The sequence below is a fragment of the Carcharodon carcharias genome, chromosome 28 (genome assembly GCF_017639515.1).
Source record: "Carcharodon carcharias isolate sCarCar2 chromosome 28, sCarCar2.pri, whole genome shotgun sequence".
In the NCBI taxonomy this organism is placed as follows: Eukaryota; Metazoa; Chordata; class Chondrichthyes; order Lamniformes; family Lamnidae; genus Carcharodon; species Carcharodon carcharias.
Genome location: NC_054494.1, coordinates 39,145,296 through 39,159,221, shown reverse-complemented (window position 1 = coordinate 39,159,221; position 13,926 = coordinate 39,145,296). Strand labels below are relative to the sequence as shown.

Genomic DNA, 13,926 nt, shown 5'->3' with positions numbered 1-13,926 from the left:
GTTGGGATGGGACAAGATAATGGGAGCAAAATCTCTGGAATCATTCAGCAGCAGGGTGATGCTCTGCTGGGAGTAATCTAAAGTTCAATGGAAGTATAAATATATAAGCATTAAAAAAAGATGAACACCATCCTTTCCCTGCCCTTGTGATCTTTCTGAAATGCCTTTCTTTATCTCATCTTTTCGTCGCATATCTCCAGGCCATTGGCCAGCTGTGACGGAGATTGCTGGCAAGGAATTGAACCTGTATTCAAGCTCTCTGCGCTTGGATACATTTTACTCCTCCATGCACGGCATAAAGAAAGAGTAGAATCAGAGAAAGCTGTTGTCATTAGACATGGTGCGTTTTATTGTGAAAAGACATATATTTGAAGGAATTGTGTGTTAGAATTAGATTCTGTAAAATGGTGACAATAATTTGCACTTATATAGTGTCTCCAAGTTAGAAAAATGCCCCAAAGGCATAATCAGACTAAACTGGATGCTGAGCCAAGAAAGGATGACTAAATTCTTGCTTAAAGAAATGTGTTTTAAGGAGGGTCTTAACAGGGTCGATAGTGAGAGACAGAGGTGTTTACAAAGAACAAAGTACAGCACAGGAACAGGCCTTTCAGCCCTCCAAGTCTGCATCGATCATATTGCCTGTCAAACTAAAACATTTTGCACTTCCGGGGTCCGTATCCCTCTATTCCATCCTATTCATGTATTTGTCAAGCTGCCTCTTAAACACCACTATCGTACCTGCTTCCACCACCTCCTCTGGCAGCGAATTCCAGACACTCACTACTGCCTGCATAAAAAAACTTGCCTGGCACATCTCCTCTATAGTTTTCTCCTCTCACCTTAAATCTATGTCCCCTAGTAATTGACTCTTCCACCCTGGGAAAAAGCTTCTGACTATCTACTCTGTCCATGCCACTCATAATTTTGTAAACTTCTATCAAGTCGCCCCTCAATCTCCATTGCTCTAGTGAGAACAAAGGAATTCCAGAGATTGGAGGCTACACAACTGAAGGCAGGGCCATTAATGAAGAGGTGAAGAAAGGGGATGCACTAGAGGAACTGAGAGTTCAGCCTAATGTAGTGGGGAGTGGCAAGGCCATAAGGGATTTGAGCATGAGGGTGAGAATTTTAAATTTGAGGGGTTGACATACAAGAAGTCAATGTTGGTTTCAAAGAACAGGAGTTACATGTGAGTGGGAATTAGTGTTTTTTTTTTGCTCATAGGATGTGGGCATCACTGGTGAGGCCAGCATTTATTGCTCATCCCTAATTGACCTTGAGAAGGTGGTGGTGAGCTGCCTTCTTGAACCGCTGCAGTCCATGTGGTGCAGGTATGCCCACAGTGCTGTTAGGGAGGGAGTCCCAGGATTTTGACCCAGTGACAATGAAGGAACAGCGATATATTTCCAAGTCAGGATATTGTGTGGCTTGGAGGGGATCTTCCAGGTGGTGGTGTTCCCATGCATCTGCTGCCCTTGTCCTTCTAGATGGTAGTGGTCATGGGTTTGGAAAGTGCTGTTGAAGGAGCCTTGGTGAGTTGCTACAGTGCATCTTGTAGATAGTACACGCTGCTGCTACTGTGCGTCAGTGGTGGACGGAGTGAATGTTTGTGGATAGGGTGCCAATCAAGTGGGCTGGTTTGTCCTGGATGGTGTCAAGCTTCTTGAATGTTGTTGAAGCTGCTGGGTAGAATGCTGGCAGCGGAGTGTTGAATGAGCTGAAATTTATAGTGTACAGTAGATGGGGAGGTCAGTCTGCAGAACATTTGTAATAGTGAAGTCTGGTAGTGGCAAAGGCATGGATGAGGATTTCAGCAACAGGTGGGCTGAGGCAATCAGAGTTTCCCAGAGATACCATCATTAGCTGTTTGGATAACAGTGAAGGTTGAGCAGAACTCTTGTTGCAAGTAATTTAGAGTAATCAAAATTGAAGTCTAGGCACTATAGAAAATAAAGAGGGCAAGTCTCAACTTGATTTAATAAACCTGTTTCTCATGTGTTTTGTGAGGGTATTTTTGTCAGTATTGATGTTCTTCCAACATATTAATAACTTTATGAGCTTGCTTCAGTTTTGACAGCTGCTAGTGCCTCTTACACCTCTGCATTTTATCCAAGCATCCTCTGAGGTGGTGATATGTGGATTTTCTCCATATGTCATTTTTTATTGGATTGCGGGCTTAATAATCAAATAAACAACACTCTGATAGTCGAGCCCCATGGAGGCGAGAATTAACCTTGTCAGACTCCAGCATGGAGCTCCCGATCTCTCTGCTGCTGTTATCTTTATGAATTTCCTTGTTCGACTTGAATGATATAGCGTCCCAGGATATGTGGGGTAATAACCATCGGGTACTGGAGTGTCACAAGAGCAGGTCTGTGTTTCCTTTTTGAGTTCCCCTCATAGGGAAGGAGGAGGGGGCAACACATCCGTGAGGAACTTTTCAGAGAGCGTGAGTGAAAGATTCCTGTTATGGCAAATACTGGGGTGGTTCCAAACGGTGATGTAGCAAGAAGCCCGCAATCAGAATTTCACCTGTCCCCAGATGCCTGGTTCAGAGTTTGGAAAAGATGTTTCACTGACACCAGGAAGGAGAGAGATTATCCCTCTTTATATTCCAAACTCTCAATATCCTGAATGTATCTGTTATCCTTAGGGTGTACTACATTAAGCAGATTAAGGATTAGTTTCTTACTTTTCAAATACATAAACTCCCCATTTACACAATCATCTTTAATTTTAGACCATGGTGAGTATGGCCTCCAGTTTAACAAGGCTGTCAACTTAAGGGAGCTTAAGAGCAAATCCATTATGTACAATACTGGTATAATGCTTATGACAAAACCTTATCTGTGAAGCAGTTAATCACACAAAAATCTTTGCTGGATGGTTCAACAACATGATGTTTTTTAAAAAAACAACTTTGTACCTTATTTTACAAACCTTTGCTATTCATTAAGACTACACAAGAACAACAGACATAAAAAAGATGTTTGATCCATCCAGTCTGTCCCATGCAATTTTGATGTCTTGTGCATTTTAAGATATACACTCTGCACTCCATGCAAAAGCCATACAATCCCCTGGGAGAGATGGAAAACCAGATTTAAAAATCTAATTTGGAGGTAAATAAAAATCTGGGAAAATCATCCCTGACCTCGATAATATCCTCAGGATGCCCTAGACAAAATCTCACTCAATTTTTCATCTATTGATTTAAGTGGGGCAATAATCTAGCCGGGCTCCCTTGAGGCCATGCAGTCCTGTCCACCTGATTCACTTCCAATTGCAGCATCCCAGTGATCCCGCAAGAGCAGTAAAGTCTGTTGCTATCCCGAGTTAGTCAAAGCCGCTCACGGGCATAATTTCAGTTTATTGTGCATCTGGATACTGTGCAAGAACCTTGCCAGCTAAGTTCAATTGGTAGCATCTCTTGCTTCAGAGCTAGAATGTCATGACTTCAAGCTCCTGCCCACCCTAGGAGCTGAGCACAGAATAGAGACTGACTCTTGGAGGCACTGTACTGTTGGAGGTGCTGCCATTTTGATGACACATTAGCACAACACTGCCTGCTGGCAATATAATTTGCATAACATCATGGAGATGTTTGGTCAACATTCCTCCCTCTACCATCAAAAGCAGATTAACTTGCTCTTTGTGTGATCTTGCAATGCGCAGATTGGCTGCCACATTTACATACATAACAACAGTGACTATACTTCAAGATTATCTAATTTGATGGAAATTGCTTTGGGACTGATGACCAGACAGGTGCTATATAAATGCCAGTTCTTTCTTTTGACTGGCAGTTGAAACCATTTTTTTTTTATTCGAATATTTCTTATTTAATTTGTATGAACAGATGGAACTCTCTGTTTGACTATTGGACCCTGAAAAGGTTAACCTGAAATTAACCTAAAGTAATAGGGTAATTTAATCTGCCATGAGCATTTGCCCGTTTAATTTTTTATTATGGCTCTTTTAGAGGCCATCACAGAGACTGCCCTTGTTATAAACTATTCTCATGCTAAGTGTGCTCTGAGGGCCCTAGCTTCCTCATACCACAGGTGTGCTGCTACCTGAAAGTAATTCACTATGGCCACTTTTCGCCAATCAGATATTTTGTAAGCTGTTACCCTGTGAATTTGGCAGGTTTATGTTCAGATGGAAGGAGATGTTGAGGACTGCTGCATTGCCAGCTGTGATCACAGGGTTCCCTCAGGTAAAAGCAAGCTGGAACAAAGGCCACCTTCCTAAAGATTTAAACTCATTACAGCAGGAAGGATGTGGGGAGATCAGAATCAGGGTTCAAAATTAAGAAAAATAATAAAAAGGGAAGACTTGCATTTATATAACACCTTACATCGCCTCAAGACATCCCAAAGCACTTTGCAATCAATTAAGTACTTTGAAGCGTAGTCATTTGTAAGGTATGGACTGTGGCAACCAATTTGCACACAGCAAACTCCCATAAGCAGCATGGGCATAATTAACCGGATTACCTGCTCTAGATGTCGCTTGACGGATGAAATGTTGACCAGGACACCAGGATAGCTTCCCTGCTCTTCCTCAAAATAGCACTGCGGGATCTTTACATCCACCTGAGAGGACAGACAGGAGTCTTAGTTTAACGTCTCATCTGAAAGCTGTCACCTCCGACAGTGCAGCACTCCCTCAGTACTGGCAAATGGGACTATTAGCCTAGGGTTTCTGCTTGGGTCTCGAGAGTGGGACTTGAAACCCTGCAACCTTTTCACTCCGGAGCAAAGGTGCTACCAACTGAGCCACAACTGACACTGGGAGGACTTAGTGAGTTGATAGGTAAAAGCTATATTTAGTGGTTAGTCAGTGGACAACTGGAGGACATAATTTTTCTTTTGATGACTTTCTTAAATTAAGGAGAATGCCTTTACTCAGAGGGCTGTTGGGATGTAAAATCCCAATCGATAACAGTAATGGAAGCAGATTCCAAAGAAAAACCTTTAAAAGCAGAATTGTTGAGTTTGAATTGGTGTTAGGGACAGGGCAGGGAAGTGGGGCTTTCAGAGAGCAATGGCCTCCTATTACACTGTAAATGTCAATGATCCTTTGAGGACAGTTGAGGGAAACCAAACAGCCAATCTAGCTCAACATACCACAGAAGCCTGTGGTTTCCTCCTCATAGCTGCTGACTTCTTCATGATCAATTCTGGAGTGTTTGTCCCTGTTAATATATCCAGGAGACTATTTCAGCTGAATATCATTGCTGGGAATGTGGCCATATTGACAATATGATTCATTAAAGTCACATTGAGTCTATATCACAGAAACAGGCCATTCAACCCAACTGGTCCATGCTGATGTTTATGGTCCAAATGAGCCTCCTCCGACCCGAACTCATCTAACCCTCTCAGCATATCTTTTGATTCCTTTCATCATTATGTGCTTGCCTTGTTATCCCTTCAATGCATCCATGCTTTTCACTTCTGCTATCCCTTGTGGAAGCAGGTTCCACATTCTAACCACTCTTAGGGAATTCAGGGGAAACCTCTTTGCCCAATCAGGTTTATTAGTGATTATCTTCAATGTATGGCCTCGAATTTTTTGACTTGTCCCACAAGTGGAAACATCTTCTTTATGTCTACCCTAGCAAATCCTTTCAGAATTAAACCACCTCCCCCAGGTTATGTTAATTGTATTCTGAAGGTTCAGGATAAACTGGTGGAGGGTATTGATTGATTAAGTATCCTGAGCACATATAAAGAGGGACTGTCGGGACATGGTTGGTATAGGTAGGAGGCAGAGACATGTAATGCTGCTTTCTGTAAATAACCCTGCTATAAATAAAAGGATTTGTGTCTAGATTCATCCTTCACCATCTGGCTTGGGATCCTCTCAGTTCTGGTGGCTGTGCTTGCAATGAGCTGGGATGAAAGGGAAATCTCAACAAATTCAGAAGGTTTGCTGAAAATCCCTGTTACATAGTCCTGGATCTGATAAATGGATCATTCAGCAGCCCATATAAGTCCTAATCACAAGGTATCCAGTCCAGATATTTAAACACACTGGAAAAGTACTCCAGTTGCTGGATAATAGTTATAAGGATGTTTTCTGTTTTCCAGACATATTATTCCACATTTCTCTAATTTAATACTTTTATATATTCAGTTCCCCTGTATCTTGTTTCACCCCCTTTTTCCTCTCTGTGGATCTTTATACATCAAAAAGATGGAACACACTGGAGTAGATTAAATTCTCAATCCCAGCCCAGATCTCGTGATATTTTTTCTGTTGCGTTAGGCCCAAGCGGGAGTTAGACCTTTGGGCATAGTTACCTCATGTGCAGCACCTTAGCACAACAGCTTTCCTTCTCAACTTTGCTCCTCATTTACTTCTGTCAAGTGCAGCACTTTAAATCATTGTTACCATGTTAATCAGTTAACAGTGATTAGCCACAACAACCTTCTGCTTTCCGGTGACTGACCTACAGTTCCATTTGCAGTGCTCTTCCAAGCTGCCAATATGCATTACCTGCACTTATTAATCAGGAAGTCCAGTTGGATCAAGCAGACGTGTGTCAGAGTTTAATCTCTTTGTAGTCTGCGCTGCTGACCTGGTTTCTGCAGTGGAAGTTGAGCATTTTCACCATCAGGACACAGGTTTAAGGAGATTGGCAAAAAAACCACAGGCAAGATGAAAATAAATTTTTCTAGACAGCGAGTTTAATTGAGAATGCACTGCCTGAAAGCAGATTCAATAGTGACTTTCAAAAGGGCATTGGATAAAAACTTGAAGGGGGGAAAGGGTGAGCAAGTGGGACTAATTGGTAACTGGAATAATTTTTTAGAGAGCTGGAAAAGGCATGATGGGCCAGTTGGCTGCCTCCTGTGCTGTACGATTTTACGGTTCTGATTCCTTTAATTATTTTCTTCTGCTAAGCTACCAGTTCTCAAGCTTAAATATTCTACAGATATTTCTGGGCAGTTTCCCTGCCATCTCGAATTTGTCCTGTTCTTCATTCCCCTGACCTGATAGTTGTGCAGATGCAGGGCAGATGTTTGGCCCGTGCCCCTGGATCTATGACCTGTCTAGGAGCATTCCCACTCGATGTAGCCCAGACTGGGACTGGTAAACACCTTTTCATGGGCTCAGGATGCCCCAAAGTGCTTTACATCACCTTTTGAAATGCAGTCACTGTTGAAATGTAGCAGCTAACTTGTGTACAGCCAGCTCCCACAAATGGCTAGATACCCTGTTTCTTTCAGAGGTTAGCTGAGGGATGAATGTAGAACCCTCCACCCCACATCTTCCCCTGCCCTCCTTAAAAATAATGTCCTGTAGTATTTTACATCCATCTGAAGGGGCAAACAGAATCTCGGCTCCATTCCTCCTCCCCTGTCCCCGCCTCAGTACTATACTGGAGTGCCAGCCTAGATTTTGTGCTCGGGTTCTGGACTGGGATAGGAACCCACTTGTGACTCAGAGGTGAGAGTGCTCCCCACTGAGCTAAGGCCATCACCTCTTGAGCAGAGCAGCTCTTGAACATGCACCCATTCCCCTCTCAGCAGCACTCATCCCCACTCAGCCACACCCAGCACCGAAGCTACCAAGGTTGGGTTTGCTAAAGCAAAAACATTTGGGATGCACCAAAATGAAGCTGTGTTATAATGGGAGAGTTAGGGGATGCGAGGAGTGGGCAATGTGCCAAATGGCCCTCTTCTCATTCTTACCTTTTTAATCTTTGGCAAGTTCTCTAGACAGGAATCACAAATGAGCATCTTTAGGGGCTTCACTGGAGACTAGAACCTTGCTCAATGGGAGCATGGATCAGGGAATCCAGTGCAGAGGTTGACAGAAATCAGGTGCCCTGCTCTCCTCACTTGATTCAATGACGTGCTCTGGCTGTGTAAGGTTTTGCACCTCTTCTTTTGTGAATTATGACCCACAACCAAACAGGTGCCTCCTAACAGTGCATGTTTTGGACTCTTCCCTGATTGCTTTTGAGTTAATGTACCGTGTGCTGTGGCACCCAGTATAATGCATCATTAATATCCCAGGCTCGAGCCCTTGTCTATGGGGTCATCCAAACCCAGCCACAATCAGTAGCTAGTGAAGGGAAAAAGAAAACCAGCCAAGGCTCTTGCATTTGGTTGCTACTCAGCAAACCCTTAACATAAGCTGCAGGTTCCTGGACAAAAGCAGAGAAGAGGGCTGCGATTGAAACACATCATAGTTCAATAGCCACGTGCCACCCAGTGCTTGGGCTTTGCATATGCAGAAAGCCACTTGAGCCAGGTACATGGATAACTATGTAACCATTCCCCAAAATTGCTGATTGCCATTGAAGGAAGGAGGAGGAACATGAGGGGAAAGTCTGTTTTTAAGAAGAGGGTGAATTTCTTCATCATTGTTAATTAATTTCTAAATCTTCATAGAGAAATTATAGTGTAGTGCTGTCATCTTGCATTGTGTTATGAAAGCGGTAGAACAGGAGCTGGATTAAACCTTTGAGAAATTTGACTGACCATAAGCAGACTATGCTAGAAGGAAACAAAGGATTTCTTTTTCATTCAGGTAAACATGCTAGAAAAATGTTCACCCAGCTTTTTGGGTATGCCCGTCTAAGAGTAGTATAGCAGAAAAATGCAGCGCAGCTTCCTTTTGTGGACACCATACTCTTCATGTTGCGATGCAAAAGCCTGAAGGCTGAGACAGCAAGCAAGTGAAGTGCTCAAGAAAGCAAATCATAAATCTAGCTTGGTTTTGTTGGTTGTTTTTGTGCCCTCCTAGTTGTCTGAGGGACATACCATGGCATTATATCATTGGGTCCTGCACAAAACTGTTCAGTGATTCAAGGTAGGGCCATAAAAAAACAAGATTAAGATGCAAGATAAATAAAGACTATTTATAAATGCCCTAGGCAACCGAAGGGGAGAAGAAACACACAACAGTGGTATCAAAGGATTCAAGCTCCCCACATGGAGAGAGAGGGATTGTTGGAATTTCTGCCTCAAATTCCCCCAGGATTTCACAGACACACCATAAATAGTCATTGAAGCAGGAATTAAAATTTCATCAATCGTTCTGCTAACTCTAATGTCAATCTGTTGAAAAACGGAATCTATTTAAAGTGCATTTTCCTCCCTTCAAATTCTTGTTGACAAATATAACTGTTTTTCATCTGCACATGAACTAGGAACTTGTTGATAATGTTAACAGGGGCACATTAAGTGCACTGATGTGACTGACCTTGGTCCATAGTGTGACACAGGCATTTCAAGCATTCAAAATAAATGGGCTAACCCCAATCAAAGAGCAATTGCTACAAACATATCTCAAGGGCAACTAAGGATGGGCAATAAATGCTGGCCCAGCCAGCAGAGCCCACATCCCATGAATGAATTTTTAAAAAAATGCTCTTAAGCCATAACTTCCAGTCCATTTTTACTTTTTCACTTGTTGTGGGAGAGTCCAAAACAAAAGGGCCACAAATATAAGATGGTCACTAGTAAATCCAGGAAGGAATATAGGTAAGACTTCTTTCCCCAGAGGGCAGATACCACGAGGAGTACAGGTAGTTGAGGTGAAGGAGTGGGGGGGTGTAGATACATTTATGGGGAAACTGGATAAGTACATGAGGGAAAAAGGAATAAAGTGATGGATTGATCAGATGAGATGATGCAGGGTGGGAGGAGGCTCCTGAGGAGTGTTATCACTGGCATAGACCAGTTAGGCTGACCGGTCTGTTTTTGTGCTGTAAATTCGATGTATTTTAATAGCACCAGTGGACGTTGCCTTTTTCTAGAAGGTTGTTGGTTATATCGCTACTTGGCCATTGTTTGTTGATGAGGCTAAACGGTTGATTTTTTAAAACGAGGGTGAGGTACTGCACTAATTCCTCCAAGAGTTTGAGGTAAGAAAAGAAAAGAACATGCATTTATGCAGCAAATCTTCCAATCTTTTGAGATGTCCTGAAGTACACCACGTACAACAAATTGGTTTGAAGTGCTCTTATGTTGATTAACATGACAAATAGCATGATCCTATACACTGCTACTCCAGAGACCTGAGCCCCTCTGTCCACATTGGAGCTGAGCAGCAGTGACTTGGATCACATCTGATTCAAGGATCACTGGCCATATCTTCATTCATGCTGATTGTAACAAAACGGGCACTAATAGAATCATAGAATAGCTACCGTGTAAAAGGAGCTCATTCAGTCCATCTGTAAGAGTAATTTAGCAAGCCGCAATAAGACAGCTTTTCTTCTGCAGTTTGTTTCTCTTTAATATCCTGGCCAAGATTGAATCTGCCTTCACCACTCTTTCAGGCAGTGCATTCCAGATCCTAACCACTTGCTGTGTGTAAAAAAAAAAAGAACATTTTCCTCACATCGCCTTTGGTTCTTAAACACATGCCCCCTGCTTCTTGACCCTTCTCCCAATGGGAACCATTTCTCTCTATCTACTCTGTTTAGACCCTTCATGATTTCGAACACCGCTATCAAATCTCCTCTCTGAGGAGAACAATCCCAGCTTCTCCAATTGATCCACGTAACTGAAGTCTCTCACACTTGGAAACGTTCTTGTAAATCTTTTCAGCACCCTCTCCAAAGCCTTCACATCCTTCCAAAATTGCGGTGCCTGGAATTGGACACAATATTCCAATTGAAGCTGAACCAGTGTTTCTTAAAAGGCTCATCATAACTTCCTTGTTTTTGAACTCTATACCTCTATGAAATCCAGGATCCCATATGACTTGATTACCACTTTTCAACCTGCCTGCCACTGTCAATGACTTGTGCAAATATATTCGCAGGTGTCTCTGTTCCTGCATTTGTTAAGAATTGTTCCCTTTATTTTACATTGACTATTTCATTTTTCCTTCCAATATGTATCATTTTGCACTTTGCTATGTTAAATTTCATTTGTTCGTGCCCATCAGACTGCCTGTGTCCTCTTGAAGTCTATCGCTATCCTCCTCATAGTCCCCAATGCTTCCAAATTTTGTGTCACCTGCAAATGTTGAAATTGTGCCCTGTATATCCAAGTCTTAGGTCCTTAATGTAGATCAAGAAAGCAGTGATCCTAGTGCAGCTTGCTGGGGATCCCCACTGTATACCTACCTTCCAGTCCAAAGAAAGAACATCCACCATTACTGTTTCCTGTCACTCAGCTAACTTCGTATCCACAATTGTTTCCTGTCCCAAACAATGATCTGAGAAGAATTCATATGTGTGAGTAGATGCTAATGAATAATATGTTCTCATCTTGAATCATGCCTCTGTAAATATAAAGACAGTTATAGTTTGTGATTCGTTCCTCATAATAGAGAGCACATAATGTTCAGTGAAATGATTGTCAAGTCAAACTTCAATTCTCTAAATTGTTATGAGACATGATTGAGCAGTGAAAGTCTATTTTATCTTGGCCTTGAGAATAATCAGTAATATTGCTGCTGAAAATGCATCTCATCTGGCGCTAGGTTACAAGTGTCTGAGGTTGGATAAGCTGAGAAGTTGGCGATCCTTGCCACAAATGCTTGATTAACGGTGCTGCTGAAGCAGGCTGGATAATTGCTTAGGAAAGCTCCAGAGACAATTGAAACTGTGTGGGAAGGATCTCTTCCACTGCGCACAGCCAGGTATAATCACTGTGCTCCTCTGATTACTGCTTTCACCCTTCAATGTCAGCATTTTGATTTTAATTTGTAGGGTCACTGGTGGAGAACTCTTTGAAGACATTGTCGCCAGGGAATACTACAGTGAAGCAGATGCAAGGTAAGTAGCCAGACAAGTAGGCTGGACTTGAATGCTATCTTTCTCTTTGTTATTGATGCTAACTAAACAGAAAATGAAGACAATTTAATGGCGTTATTGATCTTTCAAAACCCAGGTAAATGTCTGCTGCACTAGTTCAGTGTGAGTTACAAAGGTGGCTCAAAGGTTAGGTAAAAAAAGATAGATGTAATATTTTGTTCTACATGTTGCCCCTGGACTAAATGCCTCCACACAAGATCCAAAGTGCTCTTTCTCCAAAATATCAATATTTAAATAGTCCTATGCCAGTGGAAGTAATAGCATGATTTATATTCTGCTGCTATCTCTTCTCATCAACCTCAAGGTTGCTCTTTAAAAAGGTCATGCCTGGAACTCAGATGTACGGCCATCCATGTTTCTCTGCACTGTTTGTCCTCTTACAATTGTTTTTCATCCAAATTACCTTTTTCTTTCACTCAGAATTCCTGTCAGGTGTTACAAGCACAGCATTCAGTGTAAGACTGGCAGAGTGCGAGTATGATCCTCTGCCCCCTAGGTATGGTTGGCAACTCTGGCTGAGCATATTTTTGGGGGGGTTGGTCACATGACATCCTGTCTCTGACCAACTGCCCCCACACTCTCTCACCAATGGCCACCCTGGCGGTGCACCGTATTCCTACACCAATCAGAAAGCAAAGGGACTCTTCATTTTCTGTTTGGATGATTCTTAGCTATTAGTCAAACAATCTTGTTTCCCCAAGTCCTTTCTTTTTATAACTAGCAAATCAAAGCATGCAAAGAATTACAATAAATTACTTTTAATGTCCCTAGATTTTTCCCTACATTGTTTACAGCAGTGTTCTGGAGATTAATCTTTAATTCCTTGACACTCCCGTGCAACATTGGAAGGCTGGGAACCCTATTCTTGAGCCGCACCGATGTAGTGAGGTGTTGGCAACAGACCAGATATATCTCTGGGGGAAGAATCTCCATCAAGTTCTTCTCATACGTGTTCTACTGACTGGCAAAGACCAGCGATTTAGAGGCACCCACAGGAGAGAAGCTGTGCCCATCAAAGAGGGAGAAACTAGGCGATAAAATAGGGAAAAGAAAAAATTAATGCCCTTATTTGTTACTACATATACATTTAAAAAAAAAAACCAGAAGCCTAAAATCAGAGTCGTTATGGCACAGAAGATAGCCAGTTGGCCTACTGAGTCTATGCCAGCTCTCTGTGGAGCAATCCAGTCCGCCGCTCGATCCCTGTAGCACTGCAAGTTTTTTTTCCCTTCAAAAGCCAGTCCAACTTCCTTTTGGAATCATTGTTTCTGTCTCCACTATCCCTGTGGACAACGAGTTCCATAATGTGTTGCATAAAATAGTTCTCACATTCCCCCTTAACCCCTTACCCAAAACCTTAAATCTGAGTTAGCTGGTTCTTGTACCATCAGCAGATGGGAACAGTTTTTACCTGTTTACCTTATCCAAACCTGTCACAAGCTTGTACTCCTCCCCTCAAGCCCCTTTACATTAAGGGGAGGCGGTGACATCGTGGTATCATCACTAGTAATCCAGAGGCCCAGACTAACGCCCTGAGGATATGAGTCCAAATCCCACCACGGCAGCTGGTGGAATTTAAATTCAGTTAACAAAATCTGGAATTGAAAGCTAGTCTCAGTACTGGTGACCATGAAAATATCATCGATTGTTGTAAAAACCCATCTGGTTCACTGATGTCCTTTAGGGAAGAAAATCTGCTGCATTTACTCAACCTGGCGTACATGTGACTCCAGACCCACAACAATTTGTTTGACTTGTAACTGCTCTCTGAAATGGCCTAGCAATCCGCTCAGTTCAAAGGCAATTAGGGATGGGCATCAAATGCTGGCTTTGCCAGCGACTCCCACATCCCATGAAGGAATAAAGAAACCCAGGAGAACAATGCAGTTTGGCCAATGTGACACTAAGGTGATAAAACTAAAATACTGCGAATGCTGGAGACCTGAAATAAAAACAGAAAATGCTGGAAAAACCTAGCAGGTCTGGCAGCATCTGTGGAGAGAGAAACAGAGTTAATGTTTCAAGTCCATTTGACTCTTCTTTGGAAGAGTCTCTTCTGAAGAAGAGTCATGCTAAACTTGAAGTGCTAACTTTGTTCTCCACAGATGCTGCCAGACTTGCTGAGTTTT

At 42.4% G+C, this 13,926-nt stretch overlaps 1 protein-coding gene across 7 annotated transcripts in view; it reads left to right on the top strand.

Annotated features, from left to right (window-relative positions):
• The window catches only part of camk2g2 (calcium/calmodulin-dependent protein kinase (CaM kinase) II gamma 2), a 351,948-nt gene that overhangs the window by 211,711 nt on the left and 126,311 nt on the right, over nucleotides 1-13,926 (top strand). For all 7 annotated transcript variants that reach the window (XM_041176368.1, XM_041176369.1, XM_041176371.1 and 4 more), the window contains exon 5: nucleotides 11,693-11,758. In XM_041176368.1, coding sequence (XP_041032302.1) covers nucleotides 11,693-11,758 — 66 coding nt within the window. The remainder of the gene's footprint in view (nucleotides 1-11,692; nucleotides 11,759-13,926) is intronic.